Source organism: Cottoperca gobio, chromosome 9 (assembly GCF_900634415.1).
Source record: "Cottoperca gobio chromosome 9, fCotGob3.1, whole genome shotgun sequence".
NCBI lineage: Eukaryota > Metazoa > Chordata > Actinopteri > Perciformes > Bovichtidae > Cottoperca > Cottoperca gobio.
The window spans coordinates 9,880,148-9,896,141 of record NC_041363.1 but is presented as its reverse complement, the minus strand read 5'-3'; the positions used below and the strand labels follow the sequence as shown (position 1 = coordinate 9,896,141).

General features: G+C 40.7%; 2 protein-coding genes across 2 annotated transcripts; one reads left to right on the top strand and one right to left on the bottom strand.

Moving 5' to 3' along the window:
- Positions 1–231: 231 nt before the first annotated feature.
- ankdd1b (ankyrin repeat and death domain containing 1B) lies at positions 232–5,050 on the top strand. Its single transcript, XM_029439875.1, has 15 exons — positions 232–406; positions 827–927; positions 1,042–1,140; positions 1,226–1,324; positions 1,567–1,671; positions 1,768–1,869; positions 2,004–2,102; positions 2,599–2,697; positions 3,071–3,169; positions 3,339–3,437; positions 3,545–3,643; positions 3,781–3,876; positions 4,243–4,444; positions 4,698–4,829; positions 4,920–5,050. The coding sequence occupies exons 1-15, from the start codon at positions 232–234 to the stop codon at positions 4,973–4,975; spliced, it is 1,662 nt and encodes a 553-aa protein (XP_029295735.1). The 3' UTR covers positions 4,976–5,050.
- On the bottom strand, positions 4,874–15,443 carry poc5 (POC5 centriolar protein homolog (Chlamydomonas)). Its single transcript, XM_029439874.1, is given in 15 exon segments — positions 4,874–5,576; positions 5,641–5,782; positions 5,895–6,065; positions 6,256–6,357; positions 6,458–6,582; positions 8,304–8,454; positions 8,456–8,488; positions 8,811–8,990; positions 9,979–10,083; positions 10,360–10,536; positions 12,077–12,276; positions 12,456–12,542; positions 13,336–13,441; positions 14,016–14,099; positions 15,360–15,443. Coding segments are annotated over 14 exon segments (1,719 nt in total). The 5' UTR covers positions 15,423–15,443; the 3' UTR covers positions 4,874–5,576; positions 5,641–5,647.
- Positions 15,444–15,994: the final 551 nt, after the last annotated feature.

Below are 15,994 nucleotides of genomic sequence, written 5' to 3'. Positions count from 1 at the left end.
TCAGCATTCTCTCACGGGTGTGAGCGGGTAAAGTCAACACGGACCAGCCCTCCAGCATTCAGGAGTACGCTTCCACTTCAAGCCTCGCTGTTGACTCTTTGGATACAGGAACTGCACGAAACAGATATCATCTCATCATCTTCAGGATCTGTTTTTGCCTTCAGTTCTGTTTTATTTAATTACACCAAGCCCACCTTGGTCACACAAAGAGGTCATTCAGATAAATTCCCAATGGAGAGAAAAACTTTGGCTTTGAGGGCGATGATCAAGAAGCATCGTCCTAAGACGGAGAATTTGGACCCTCGAAAGTGGATGAGACCGGAGACTATGAGTGGGTTTGGTGACTTCATATTAAACAAGAACACCGACAAAGAGACGGACACCAGCTTTGACAACAACGAGATGTGTGAGTATGCGAGTACAACAGCTTGTGGGAATAAATAAATTGACTGGTTTGACAGAATATAAAAATGTGGAGCAAACTGTTAAAGAAAGTTTCCCTAGTTTAGGAGAAAGCCCTCAAGTGTATATTGTAACTGTAATTGTTAATCATTAGTTTAATCCTTGGAGTTGAACTGACTGTATGGCCCATTTCTTTACAAGAAAAATAATATTTGCTCAAGGCTGAAACTAAGGCGATGTCCTCCGCAGCACATAAAACAGATACACACGCTTGGCAGTTGACCTCACCGTGTGTTCCTGCTGAGGTTCTGATTCAAATGCAATTATAAATTCCTCACACATGTAGTGATGAATTAAGTCTAGTACATGCATATATTAAACACTAATATATGTAAAAAGCCATCTGCTGTGCTGTGTTGTGCAGTGCTTGATGCAGAAAAGCAGTTTATGGAAGCAGCTAAGAGAAATGACGTGGAGACCATGAAGACTCTTGGAAGAGGGCTCAACGCCAATGCAAGAAACGTGGTGGGTCTAAATAGACAAACCATCTATCTGCAGCTCACTGCATCGTATAATATCACACACAGTCTGAAAGGCTGGTCATTTCTGTCATTACACTGATGAAGTTGTTTGCCTCAGAATAACAGGACTGCGCTTCACTATGCAGTAGCCGGCAAAAACAAGGAAGCTGTGCAGCTTCTTCTGCAGCGGAGGGTCAAGGTGGACCAAAAGGACAAGGTGGGAGGGTTTGAAATACTTGCAACAATGCAGCTACTTATGTAGTATTCTGAAGTGATTACAACTTGTGTTCTGCTTCTTACAGTACGGTGTGGCACCCATTCATTTGGCTGCCTGGTTTGGCAGTTTGGAGATCCTGAAATTATTAGTGCAGGCTGGGGCTGAGCAGAAGATTGAGAATGAGGTAAAAGAAATAGGAAGACTTTAGTGCTACTGTTTCTCAGAAATTAGGCCATTTGTTTCTTTACTTTGTGCAACATTTAAAAAAACTAAATTAAAAAAACATGCTCCCCTTAAGGCATGTGCTAATTCAATTCCATTATCCTGGAGTTTGAACCTAACATTTGTTCCCCTGTCTCGTTACAAACCAGATGCTCTGGTTACTCTTGTTTTACATCATTCTGTTTTCCCAATGTTCCACCTCAGGAAGGACTGAACATCATGCACTGTGCTGCGATCAACAACCACACTGACATTGTAGAGTATATCATTGATGACCTGCAGATGAAAGAGCTAGACAAAGATGACCAGGTATCTACATGACTCAAATGTTCATAAATCAAGTGTAAAAGTCACAAAGTACACGCAGTAAATGTGATTGTTTGTACCTCCATTCTTATATTTCAGTCAGGACACCGGGCATTTGCATTGGCGGCAGAGCATGGGTGTGTTAAAATGTTAGATATGCTGATTGTGCCGTACGACTTGGCCACCATGAAGCCCAACAAGGTGCGTATGGACTTGTTTGTCTGTTTTTGGTTATTTATGCTTATACGTGTCATACGGGCGCATATTTGTGTCACAGCTTTCATGAATCTCAACCCTCTTTGATGCCAGTTGTTTCCCTCCCTCCCTTCTGCCAGAACGGGGACACGCCCCTGCACTTAGCTGCCAAGAACGGTCACTTGGATGCCGTCCAATCGCTGCTGCAGAGCTTTGATACTCGGGATGAAGTCAATATGGTAGACAATCAGTGTAAACATCCTCTCTATCACCGTTTGGTCTGTGACAGTGTGTGCTCAGTATAATCCACTGCTGGACGCTGGCTCCACTTTGGATTAATTAAGATGTATCATACATGTACAGGTTACTGTTATATAACAAAGCAAACTGTGTTTTGGCTCTGATAAGTAAATTATACTTGATAATATTTACTTGGTGCTTCTGGTTAAAGCTGGATTTGAGTTTAATGATGGATATCATCTGAGTTACGGGCACAGTCATCACCTGTTATTAATTCATTTAAAATAGTAGAAATATTTCAGAATAAACAAGTTTTAAACGACTGATGCCTGTCCAAGTTCCTTCAGTGTAAAGGAGGGTGGTCGATTCTTTATTTCTAGTTGGTTCTAGGCCTGAAAACATTGTTTACATTTACCATCTGAGAAAAATGTTCTGCCTCTGTTATGGTTATCTAGCACCACTACTATATATGTTTTGATGCTTTCAATATTGCAGGATGGTGAGACAGCTCTGTACCAGGCTGCAGACAGCAGTGAGGAGGAATGTGTCCTGGTCCTGCTGGAGGCGGGCTGTGACCCCAACATCCTTACAACGGTACACTAAACTGTCTTTAACATTTACGCTACTTATACCTTAGATGTGATACTGTACATACATATCTATATGTAACCCAACTTGTGTATGTGCTATTGTTATGATCCATATTGTTAACCTGATTTTGGCATTGTATATATTTAGGATTGGCACCTTACTGTTAATTTAGACTTTTTATATTTGCTCTTTGTATTGCAACTGCTCCAGAGCAATTTCCACTGGGATGAATAAAGTTTTATCTTGTTAACCGTTAACTTAACATTGAAATCACTGATCTGACCTGTTGCCCTGCTGTTGATAATGCATTACTGTAAAATATTAGAATATGGTTATCAATTAGTTTAGCCAACAGCTAAACGTCCCTCTCTTGCAGACAAAATGCAGTGCTCTCCATCCAGTTTCAGAAAGAGGAGACACGTCTCTTGTCCAACTCCTCTTAGATTACAAAGCCCATACGGACTTCCAGAATCAGGTGAGCAAACACAAGCTAGGTGGCAGTAGTACACTCTCTCAGGAAAGTCTTTTGGTAACACAGATCACACGCACATCAGCTGACGCTCTGTCATTTTACATATTTTCTTCTACACTAACACTTCATTTTTTGGGGTCCATGTTGTGTAATGGGATATTGTTTCTCTCAGCACCTAGAGGCTCCTATCCACCTGGCAGTAAAGAACAGTCACATCCCTGTCCTCCATTCTCTACTGAAGGCTGGCTGCAACATTAATGTCACTGATAAGGTATGGTCTCCTTAGTAACACAGCAAAATAAGTCAGCCAAACTATAAGAAAATAAATATTATTATAATATTTGCTGCATTGTCCTGTCCTGTCCTATGAACTGTTAGCGGTCCCAGACTGCAATGCATCTTGCTGCTGAGCTGGCCAGAATAGAAATCGTGGAAATGCTTCTTAAAGCTGGGCTGGATCCGACTCTCCGGGATAGAGTAAGAAGTCTCACAAATACAAAATCTAAAACTAACATAGTTTAGTTACCTTATGCTCTAACTGTAAGAACATTCTTACTGTGATACCTCTCAGTTGTTATTAAAGTTTGTGTATTCATTTTGTTGGACTGGAGCAGCAGGGTAAGACGGTTCTGGGTGTGGCAGCCAGAGCAGACGAGGTGATTATTGTGAACATGATCATCAAAGCAGAAAGATACTACGCTTGGAGGAAGGTGAGAGACGGTGAAATGATACTTGTAACTTTTCCAGTTTTCATGTTTGCCATAATCCATTCTTGAGACCTTCAAATCAATAATTACATTCATTACAAATGATACATTTCCTAACGTCAAAATCTAGATTAGTTGAATCCCCTCTAATATTATTAAAGCATCCACGGCATTTGACAGCCAATTTACCATCAATTAAGGGTGTGCCTGATTCCTTTCCCTTCTTGATTTAAATTTTTTTTAACGCTGACATTTATATTGCTAATCATGTGTGTGAGTGTCTTTCCAATAAGCTCTTCCCATGCCCCTGTGCTCTCTGAGGCTTGTGGCCTTTATCAATCTGCTGTCATAATTTAATTGCCCTTTCAGGCCAACCCAGAGCTTAATGAGAGCATTCACAGCGAGAATCCGCTGAAGTTTAAACTCGACCACCGCTTTGAGACCAAGCAGTTTCGTTCGATGGCCTGGCGTCTGGCGTACCAGCTCCTGAATGCAGGAGACTGGAAAAGACTTGCGGAACACTGGGGCTTCACTAAGGAGCAAGTGTCGGCCATCGAGGAGCAGTGGACAGGTGCCATAACACACACACAGACTGGACAGGCATCCTGAATGTGCATTTGGCAACTCTCTGAAATAGTAGAACATAAGCTTATTGTTGCCAAATGTTACGGATTAAAATCCCTGAATGTATGAGCAAAATGTGCCAATGAAAAGAATATCCTTGGATAGCATTATTTTATCTATCAGACTGGCTAATGTATTCTGTTCCCATGCACAGAGGCAATCTGTAGGTCATTTGTACAATGCTGTGTGTTTGTCCACAGGTCAGCACAGCTATCAAGAGCATGGGAACAGGATGCTGCTGATCTGGCTTCACGGGGAGGAGTTGGCTCAGAGGAGTCCTGCTAAAGAACTCTACCAGGGACTCATCTTCACAGGGAACAGGAAAGCTGCAGGTACATTCAGTTAACAACATTTTTTACAAACGTGGAGCCTGGGGATATTTGCCAAAACTTTATTGCAGGAAATGTTAATTTGTCTTACAGATAAGATTCGGATGGAGGCGGAGAGTTCCAGCAGTAAGAGCTGCAGCATTTCATGAGGATGAACACTGCAACATATACACTGATATAAACTCCATGTTTACATCATTTCCAAATACTGATCTGTACAGGAAGTTAGCAGTAAAATAATGTATTTATGTCATTAACACATGGCTTTGGTTGAGTAAATCAAACAACCTTGTGGTGCTGGACGGTCAGTGTCAATAGAAAACATCAATAAAATAAATACTTAAAATATGCAATTTGCAAACATTACAGTACAATCTCATTTGTGCATAATTAAAAGCAAAACATTTTCATAGAAATAAATGTCCATTTTGCAATTCTAATTTCTGTCCAGCTGGTATTATTAAAAACATTTACATGTGCATTTCTAAACAGCTGAATGTGTGTGGTACTTTCCTGAGAAAAAAAACACTATTGCTTAAGAAACTGAATAAAATTGAATGTTGACTTCAAACGCAGCGAGCAAGAGCAAATTCACTCAGGGATATCAAAATAAAACGGACTTCACACTAATGCCACGGCAACAATTCCTAGGATTGTTGCTTAGGATGTGTTGCATTTTAAATCCGGACTAGGTAAGCAACACTTTCTGTGAGCTATGTGTGTGTGTGTGTGTGTGTGTGTGTGTGTGTGTGTGTGTGTGTGTGTGTGTGTGTGTGTGTGTGTGTGTGTGTGTGTGTGTGTGTGTGTGTGTGTGCGTGTGGTCAGTCAACTACTTTGATGGAGTGTACATGGCACGTGCTGGCGTGTGTTCTGGAGGAGCTTTTGCCTGCCGTGGAACTTTGACCCTGTTGGGAGGGGCGTGGAAACTTAGAAGCCGTGGCCTGACCGACCGTAAGCTGAAAGAACGAAAGCAAGAACATGTTCCTTACTATTTCTCAGCTTTGCATGACTCAACGAATACACATTATGTAACATAGTTATAGAGTAGTGATGCACACTGTCCCATACCTGTGTGACAGGATGATGGCGTTCAACAATCACAGAGCTCATGGGCGGAGCCACACCCATCGCCTGGAGGTTGCTGCGCGCAGCCTTAACGACGTCAGTACGTGCAGTGATGCGAGCCGTTACAGTCTTTGACGCTTTTTGTTGACTGGCAGTGACGACGCGACCGCTCACCTGAAACAAGAAATATTATTGCATCGTGTGTAAATGTGATTACTGTAGTTTAGACTTCTTTTGTACAAAACGTCCGAGTCATTCAGGGTTGTTCACCATTGTGATTGTTCGATGCTTCACAGCTGTTATTAAGGTGTACATCGTCAACACTTGGAACAACAGTCAATACATCAGTGTGCCTAATGCTAACCTGTTTGTGGGAACTTGCAATGCCCCCTAGTGGGAGGGAGCTGTGCACAACTGTAGTGGGAGGGATCACTTCTGCCCTGGACACGGGGGCAGCAGAGCCCATCTGAGGAAAAGGGAATCAGGGGGAACAGGAGTGGGATTTAGCGGAAGCGAGGAACTACGGTGTGTAAATAAGTTTTGATTAGAAACTGTCAGTGTCCCACCATATCCTCTGCCTCGCTGTGGGAAGGGTCCGGGCGGTCAAAGTGGACTGGGCTGAACCGTGTGGAACAGATGGGATGTGTTTGAAGATGAGCCAATGTAGCGGCGTCCGGGGGAGGCTGAATATCTACAGAGAGAAGAATATATATTAATGGAGATGGACTCTGGCACAATATATTCTTGATACAAGTTTGTTATAGTTAGAAAATTATATTAATGTTAGTGCTGAATGTACAAATGTTCTTTCTGAAATCATGTGGATGAAAAGCCTACCCATCTTATAGTTTCTTTTGGTTGAATAATTTCCCTTTCTAGCTCTCATCCCATCTTGCTTGTTTGAAGAGTAATTTCTTTAACTAAATATGTAACAGAGAAGCCAGAGCAAATTAAAGATGGCAGACTTAACTCTTTAATTAATTATGCACAACTCCTATCAGGTACTTGTTCTCAAAAAGGCCGAATATCACTTTATATCAATTCACTTTGTGTTCGTCTGGTTGGCAAAAATGAGTAAGAGTATAAAAAGAGTATTCAATTAATAGCCCTGTTTGACATTCACATAATGAAATACATTCAGGTTGCAAGACTCATTAATCCTGAAAGCAGATGGATGAACAGAAAACTAGAGATCATTTGCACAAGCTAAAAACTGTGAAATCCATCTTTAGCAGCCATTTGCTCACAGAAAATATCACATAGAACAGCAGAATAGAACTGTTGGCTGATCCTGACTTTTGTTGCAATATGCTGACGGCAGGGTGTGAATTTAGTGCTAACAGCATGAAACCATAGATGTATCCTTGCTGGTGACAATGGGACTGTGTGTTGATAATGGTGTAATGCTACAAGCTTTAAGGGCAAGTACTAGGCTGACTAGTACTGTCATTTAAACGCTTTGCGAACCTTAGCACTGTTGACCTGTTGCATCACAAGTTGGCTAAAGCTGCAGAGAAAGTGCCATTGTCTGGTCCAAGGATTATGCCAAAAAGAGTAATGTCATGATAGTCAGAAGCAGAGAATAAAATACAAAATGTGCAACATTCTTCTAATGCAAGTAAATGACACTATCTTAGTTAAGTTGGTGTTCTGTCAATGTAAAATGTTCATTATGTGGAGCGTTCTGCACAGCTTTGTATTCAGCATATCTTTGGTACAGAATGTATGTAAAGGCTCATAGTGGCTCACAATCATGCAATGAGGTTTTAGCTTCAGGTTCCCAGATGGCATAGTCCCAGTCAACTGTTTTTTTGTTCTCTGTGTGTATGTGTGGCACTTCTAAGACATGTGATGGAGAATTGTATGTGTTGCTTGGATAAGTCAGAGAACAGCATCATAGAGGCTTTAACCAGCCCTAGGAAGAGCTGCTCTGGGTACTCGGCGCTAACATACTACTAAAGAACAGTGATTACATGATTTAATAAATGATGCAAGGGGCTATTGAACTTTTCCAGCCAATCTTTCAGTGCCACATGAAGGTCATAACCTGTGCAAAGTACCCTTCAGTTAGCACTCAGCACAGCCACTGACTCATCAATCCATTAGATGCACCAGTGAATGACTTCTGGAGAAGAACAAAGACCATCCTCCACTCCACTCATTCATAAATCCACACAATTGTCAATAGCATGCGGCAGCGCTCTATTGGAGAAATGCTGTTTCTTTCTTTATTGTTGAATCAATACAGCAGAGGCATGGCTAGCAATGCCTTTATGCTTTGTTGTTTAGAGCAGGGGTCTATTTATGTCATTATGGGGACTTGTGACGAGTGCAGGTTTTAATGTGCTAGTTTGAAGAGATGGATATTCTCTGTAAAAAACAAAAGCTTTGTGTGGTCATTCTATTACAGACCGTGCTGATCATGATCCGGAGGTTTCTCCGTCTGTCCCTCTGTCGTTTGGAACATGCCCAGAGCCTCCATGTTCAGAGCACACACGCCCCTCATGAAGGCTTTCTTCATGGAGTCTTCATAGCGCTCTCGCTCTAGTCGCAGTCTCTGAATTCTCTGCCTGAGCCTTCGTTATAGCCTCACAGTGCTGCGGAAACAGGTAGCAGAAGATAGAAAGAATCAATCATTCATCAGATCATTAATCAACCTATATAATACAGACTAAAACCTGACACCTGTTAATTTTCTTGTTTTCATTCTTATGCCTTTGTTTTGCACCCACCTGTAACAACACCAATAACACTGTTTATATTAATCTGTTAATCAAGTTTAGTGTGGTTGTTATTCGTACAGTAAAGTCACGTATAAATTCAGCAATGCAGCATCCCCATACACACACTGTTTCATATGCAGGTCCTTCACTCCATATATATATATATATATATATATATATATATATATTTTTATACCTCTTCCAGTTTGGCCTCATACTCTGTGGACAGGTGGTTGCAGACCTCTTCAGCCCTCTTGCGGCAGGCCCGCTCCACCTTGACCTTCCAGTGTTTCTGGATCAAAGACTGCCAGCCGATCCACACCTTTTTCTTCAACTGCAAATTGTAGTGCTGCTGCGCTGCCTGAGCAGCATGAGCCTAGTAGGGAAGCACAAGACCATGAAAATATTCACAAGGAAATAATTACACCCGTAATTCATTCTTGTGCAGGTGCAGTTTCTGCTTCTGTGCAATGGTTTAAACACACATTTGAGTCATCCACTATATTTTCCATTTGAAACAAATGGTACTGTATAAACAGGTATTTTGTAAATGAGTGCCTTTGCTAGTTTGATAAGCAGTATGGTATGAAAGGGAACAGATTTCCCATATGTAAATTTTGTAAGCGGGGATATTTTGTAAAAATGTGGCATATGCATGTTCAGTGTGCAGTGACATAGTGATGTATGGGTCGGTAACTCATGCAGAGTCATCATTTACATAAACCATTAAACTGCACTGACAGTAATCTAGCAATGTTAAGATACATTTTCTACCAGTTATTTTACATCAATTTCTCAAAATAATATACATGTATAAAAAAAAAGAATTCACAAAAAAACATAAATTATTCTGTGACTGAACACAGACACCACAGATCACAGCCTGAAGTAAAGAGCGAACTGATGATTCAAAACAATCAGAAGATGTTGACAGATTACACGTGTGTGCTCATGTGATCTGAACATCTGAACAACACACACATTACATTAAGATTTTCTGTTTATCATCGTATACATTTAGTGTTTCATACAGCTAATTTATTCGAGCAGCTCACCCAAACAGATTAGCCGCGCCCAAACAAACATTTGATCCTACCTTTACCTTTTGTATTACGTTCATGCAGAGCAGCAGTAGGTTATTTTTCTCATCTCCCAGCTAAGTAATCTTTGAAGTTATTTTTCACAGTACATAAAACATTACATTTATAAACCTTTTTTTTCTCTCCCTGTTGACTAAACTAGTAAGCGTCTGCGTTTTCTTATTGTAAAAAGGGGATTAAATCATACAGGAAGACAAACAATAAGCAAACAGTGATGCTGTGTAAAGGTTGCATTAAAAGGGTGATGAAATGCCACCAGTGTACCTCCTCTTTGGCCTCAGTGAGCTTGACTCTCCAGTGGGTGAAGACCCTCATTTTTTCATGTTTTACTTTTTGTTTTTCCAGCACCTGGCTCAGGTTCACAATCACCTGAGGGAGGACACATCACACAATCATGTTGTCAGTCGAAAAAGTCTTCATCTCGTTTTATCAAGTTCTAAATGTACATAAGAAGCAGAGGCAGGAAGTGCAAATGAGCACAAGATAGATATATGGGGCTGATAGTTTAGACATGGATTAAGCCCACCCAGTCCTACACTAAAATGTCACAACAATGAAATTACATCTCAGCGTGATACTTAATCCATGCTCAACCGACCAGCACATTATGTACAAGAGAAAGCAAATAAACACACACGTAGTCACCTCATCTTTTCTCTGGTTGGAAGTCTCGTAGGTGTGTAGCAGCCCCTTCAAGCTGTCTAGCTCTGACCTCAGGCCAGCTGTCTGGGCTGCATGCCTCTCCCGCTCTTTCCTCATCTCCAGCTTGTGTTGCTCCATGAAGGCCAGCTTCCACTTCCTGAGCTCAGTCAGAACATTTGACTAATTGGGGAATAGAGGGTGGGACAGTCACAATGTGTTCATTACACGGATTTAGTAAATATGGACATACAAACAAATATCTTCAGTCATTTGTAAATGAGATGAACAGGTGTGCCTGAGGGTTTTAGAGGTTTAGAACATGCTGCCACATGCAGCCTCCTCAACACCCTGAAGCAGAAGACTAGTGTACATGTGGCTTCAGAGGTAAATGTTTTAATTGTGACCTGAGCTAAATGTCTACAGGGTCAATCATTGTTTTTTTTTTTAAAGATTATTGTTTTGCCTTTAATGGACAGATGAAGAGTGTAGTGGCAGACTGGAAACAGGGAGAGAGAGAGAGAGAGGTACGACATGCAACAAAAGGTCCAGCGGTTGGAATCGAACCGTTGCAGTTATGTAGCATGTGCAACAACCATTGGTCTACCAAGGCGTCGACTACAGGGTCAAACATAACCAGCATCCACAAATGTGAACATGTTATTTGACATGGCTTATATGGAAGGAAGCTGTCAGTCAAAAGAACTGAAAGAGTTCCAACTTCCTCTTCTGTAGTCCAGGGTTCTGTTTTTTCCAAGGTCAAACTCTTTCATCAGAAGTGCTTGGCAGGTGATTGGTTGTCACCTGCCCTCTGTGAATGAGCTGTACAATATTAGAAGAAAAGGGCAGGAAGGACACCCAGGCACTCACCTCCTCCAAAATCATTACACTGGGAGACACAAAAGGTCACTGGTTCTATAAAAATAAGAGCCATCACACTATTCAATAAGATTTCCTGAGACTTACGTAAATTGCCCAAAGTATTTCTTGCATTTAATACATCTTAGTCTAACTGTCTCATTGCATGAGTGTGGGAAATGTCCATATACGCTTGCTACTATTTTTATTTGATAAAAGTCTTCCTTTTTTAATAATATTTAAAGTGTTAAAATTCTGTATTTGCTCTTATTTTAAATTTCTCCTACTGTGTTTATGTTTGCACCATTATAGACCAAAGCAAATTCCTTGTATGTGAAAACCTGCTTGGTAATAAACTAAATTCTGATACAGATTTCAGTTGCTCATATAAGTACAGTATGCATTAATAATCAGTATATATATATATATATATATATATATATATATATATATATATATATAAAATCTGAAAGTGTCAGTGTCAGTGACATAAACTAAAAGCATTTTCCACATGTTTTGTACATAAAGCGCAGTAACACTTAACTTTCAGTTTGAAACAACATCATTTGAGTTCTAGATTGCTCTGTTGAAATTGTACCACAGATTTTTACCACTTATGCAAAACTCTTTTGCATTCTCATTTGAATTTATCAAGACTAAACCTGCCAGCTTGCGTCTATTGTGCTGTAAACTGCTGAAACACGCCGGTGCTATTATTATTATTATTATTATTCAGTTATGTCCGAGCCCTATATATAGCCATGCAACATTATCTATGATCAGATGTCGAGCAGTCAGCCAATAAGAGCCATTACATTGAGTGATTGTGGAAGGACAGTTCTACAGTATGAGCAAGCAGACTAACCTTCAGGTTGTTGCTCCACGTGTCCAGAATGTTCCCCATCTTACTTATGTTCTCCTCCGAGATAAACAGCTCTGTCACAGCAGACTCGAAGAGGTGTGGGCTGTTTGGCCTGGACCTCTCCGAAACCGCCTGTAACCTGTCAGAGGGAGTGTTCGAAAGCACTGACGCCCTGCTAGATGACCGACCCGCCGTCTCCTCAGCTGGAAGGCAAAGAAAAAAGAAACACAGACGAACAGGTTGTCACGACAAAATGAGACAACATTGCAACTTGGTGATCTCCGTACACTCTCAGTATTTCAAAGCTTATTTCAAGAGAAATTATTATATAGCTAGATATCAGATCCAATTATTTTGCTTCTTTGTATTTTATTCAACTTACCATGAGAGGCTCTTGAGGGTTCAACAATTAAGGGGGACACCTGTGCTGACCTCGAATGCCTTCCATCTTTAGCTTCAGTGGCAGTATCTGACAGAAGACAAGGAAGTCAGAGAGAGACGCAATGGTAAATTCATAAAAAAGGAATGTTGCTTGAATACATTTTGAACTGGAATAAGTTGGTAAAATGAAAAAGGTCAAATGTAAAAATAAAAGATGGTTCAAGAACAAAAAAGGTGATGCCGCGAATGCTGAATAAGACGAGCATTGGCTCCTCATCCAGGAATGCATTTATGTCAATATCTTAATTAAATCCTGCAGAGGGAAGAAAAAGCCTGCACTCTAAAGAGCAGCACGGGCAGAGAGCCAGGAAATCATTACCAATCGCCCATCTGCTTTCTACATCCCTGTGCACTACTCCATAACAGTTAAAGCACTAAACCTCCAATGGGAGCTGCAGCTGGAGCTGGGGAGGGGGGGGGGGGGGGTTGATGGACTGTTTAAGATGTGGGTATCGTAGGGGAAATAGATAGGGGGTACAATCTGACAGACTGATATCATATGCATCTTGACTAGACTGGTTTACAAGCTGAAAATATGAGGCTGATAAACACACACTACATTTTTCACATGTTGCGATGCCAAATCCCTTTTGACAGCTGATCATTTGATGGGGGTAGTGTCTGGAAGGGCTCAAACTGTGTTTCTGTCAAAAAGGCTTAGTGTGTGTGTGTGTGTGTGTGTGTGTGTGTGTGTGTGTGTGTGTGTGTGTGTGTGTGTGTGTGTGTGTGTGTGTGTGTGTGTGTGTCCCACATACAAGAGGAACCCAAGACACCTGCTGGGCGCAGTGATTTTGTGTCATCTTTACTCTGGGAACACCGACCTTCGGCAGACAGATGTGAGGTGCTCAGCCGCTGCAAGTGAGCACTGGTGAGTCTGTCAAGCTTAGGGGTGACCACAGCATAGCGGAGGAGCTCCTCATACTCATCCTGTTGATCCAATACAACAACAAAAAAAAACTCTAAGCCCAAATGTCTATTATATTTGTTCATATTTTAACAATCTGCATCTTTTTTTTTTTTAATGGCTTCTGATTTTCAAAGCAACTGCTCCTATTGGTTATGATAACATTTTAGTCATACACAATTGTGGGATACAGGGACACAAATATCTGGTTATATGCAGCTTTACAGAGCTGGAAAGCAACACAAGCAACTAAACAGGTATTTTAACAATATTATTTTAATCACTATGAATATGGTGAATGTTGTCAATTGTATTGTATTTGTCAGAGCTACCTCTGGCTTCAACTTGAATTCACTCATCATACTTAAAATAGTTGTACATGCTTTTAGTTATACAATGAAATGTGCACTTCTCATACCTTTTGTTTTTGATTGAATAAGGGTGTATATTTAAACCTTGTCTGATTGCTTGTGTTGCTTGCCCTAACAGACTTCACTGTGAAGATGTGCTACACAAAGTTGCTGTGTTCCCGAGATCTGAGTGAGGGGACAAGTGCATAAAGGCAATGGTATTGGACATTTGTTTTTCTTTAACAACCTGAAGTTCAGAGGAGACAGAGCTCCCTCGATCAGAGTCTATGGGCAGAACAGGACTGGTTGGTTCCTCTTCGTCTGAGGACATCTAGATAACAATATAAATAGGTGGAATGGTGTTAGTTCAGGGACACAACAGCAGCACAAGCTAGCAATGCCATCCAAGCATGACTCACATGTATAGTTGTATATGTTGTCAAACGTAGTTTATACTAAATACTTTTAATATATATCTTAACTTAAAATGTGTATTTTTTAATCATAGGGAAACATTATAATGTTCATCAAGAACACACTTACACTGTTGCACATGGTAGTTTAGTAGCAACCGTTGTACTTTGCTGTATACACATTCAGGATTAAGCTGATTAAAGAACATAGGCAAGGGCTATAATGGAGAAACTGAAACAAAACGTTACAAAACATGCAAACTTCATTTTACAACATATTTGTCGTTGTTTGGTAGTAGAGATTTAAGTTTTTACTTGTAATGTTAGCTAAACACACTTTACTAAATCTTAAATCAGCCTACATAACAGGACGTATATGTGCTAGTGCAACTCTTTCTAAAGTTACTGCAAGTTACGCCGTTTCTGTCAAACTGGAGCATCAAGGACTATCTAGCTGCGGAGGGTAAGTCAATGTAACGCTAACGTTATATGTAAAAACACGTCTACACACAACTCATTGGAGCAAGAAGGTTAGCGTTAATGCTGTTTAACAGTCGCTAGGACTAAATTATAACTATGAGATAACGTACCAAACGTTACCAAGACAATAGGTGTACATTAACGGTGCTTTCGGAAATATTTGTGTTACCTTTTTTATATTTATTTGTAGGCAACCAGACTTCTCCGTTTCCCAAGTTATTCCGTCAGTTAGAAAATGCTTGCTTTGCCGTTTCAAACCAATTGACTCCTAAACAACAGACTCTCTGATTGGCTACTGTTTACACAGTACCTTGCTTAGTCGCCTCTGATTGGGTACAATGTTTCCGTGGTAACGGTAAGCGGAACAACGCGGAAATCACCAAGAAGTACTACAGTACGAACACAAAGCTCCGCTGTGATGTTTACAGTATAGAGCGTTTGCTTACAGTGTGACATCCACTAGCAGCACCACCAATAGAGTAATATCATTGCACTTGTCAGGCTTTATGAGGCTTCATTGTTCATGGTTTGACAAAATCCCATGAAAATTACAATAAAGGACGTTTGAAACAGGCAGATCTTCAAACCAGTGCCCATTCAGTGAGCAAGCGTGGTGTCCAAACTGGGTTTCATCACAGTAGGTTGACATGCTGCATAGAGATTATCTGATTAAAATGGTCCCAAGCAAGCAAGCTTACCTCTTTGAAGACGGTGTAAATCGTAGGGGAATACCACCACCCTGTGATCCTCCCTCTGGCCATTTGTCTGTTGTTCACTTAGGCAGACATACAGGAGACAATGGCTCACAAACTGAATTACAATGTCTCAACCCCCTGAAGACCTAGTGCTTAACAGTATTAAGACACATATGTGGGAAAGGCCTAACAGCTTGGCAGTCCTGGGCTGGGACAGACTCTCCAGAGAGAAGAGACATATGGTCCCTCTCAGCCGTGGCAGAGCTGCAAGCAGTACTGTTGGACTGGAGCCTCCTCACCACCTGGCTGAGTGCTGCCAGTACTTCACTGTCCGAAGGTGTCCTGTCAGCGTTGTCTTAGAGCCTGCAGGCTGACTTTGAAAAGAGGGAATGCATGACTGTGACATTGTTGACAGTGCAGTAATCCAACCCCAAAACAGTCATTTTGACATTTCATATCAAATACATATTATAAATGTATAATTATATATATTATAATATATAAATAAACAGAATGATCATTTAGTGCAAGCAAGGCCTGACCCAGACACCCGTCAGCACACACACATTTTATTATTACGTGTCTTGACAGTCAATAATAATAATAATAATAATAATAATAATAATAATAATAATAAT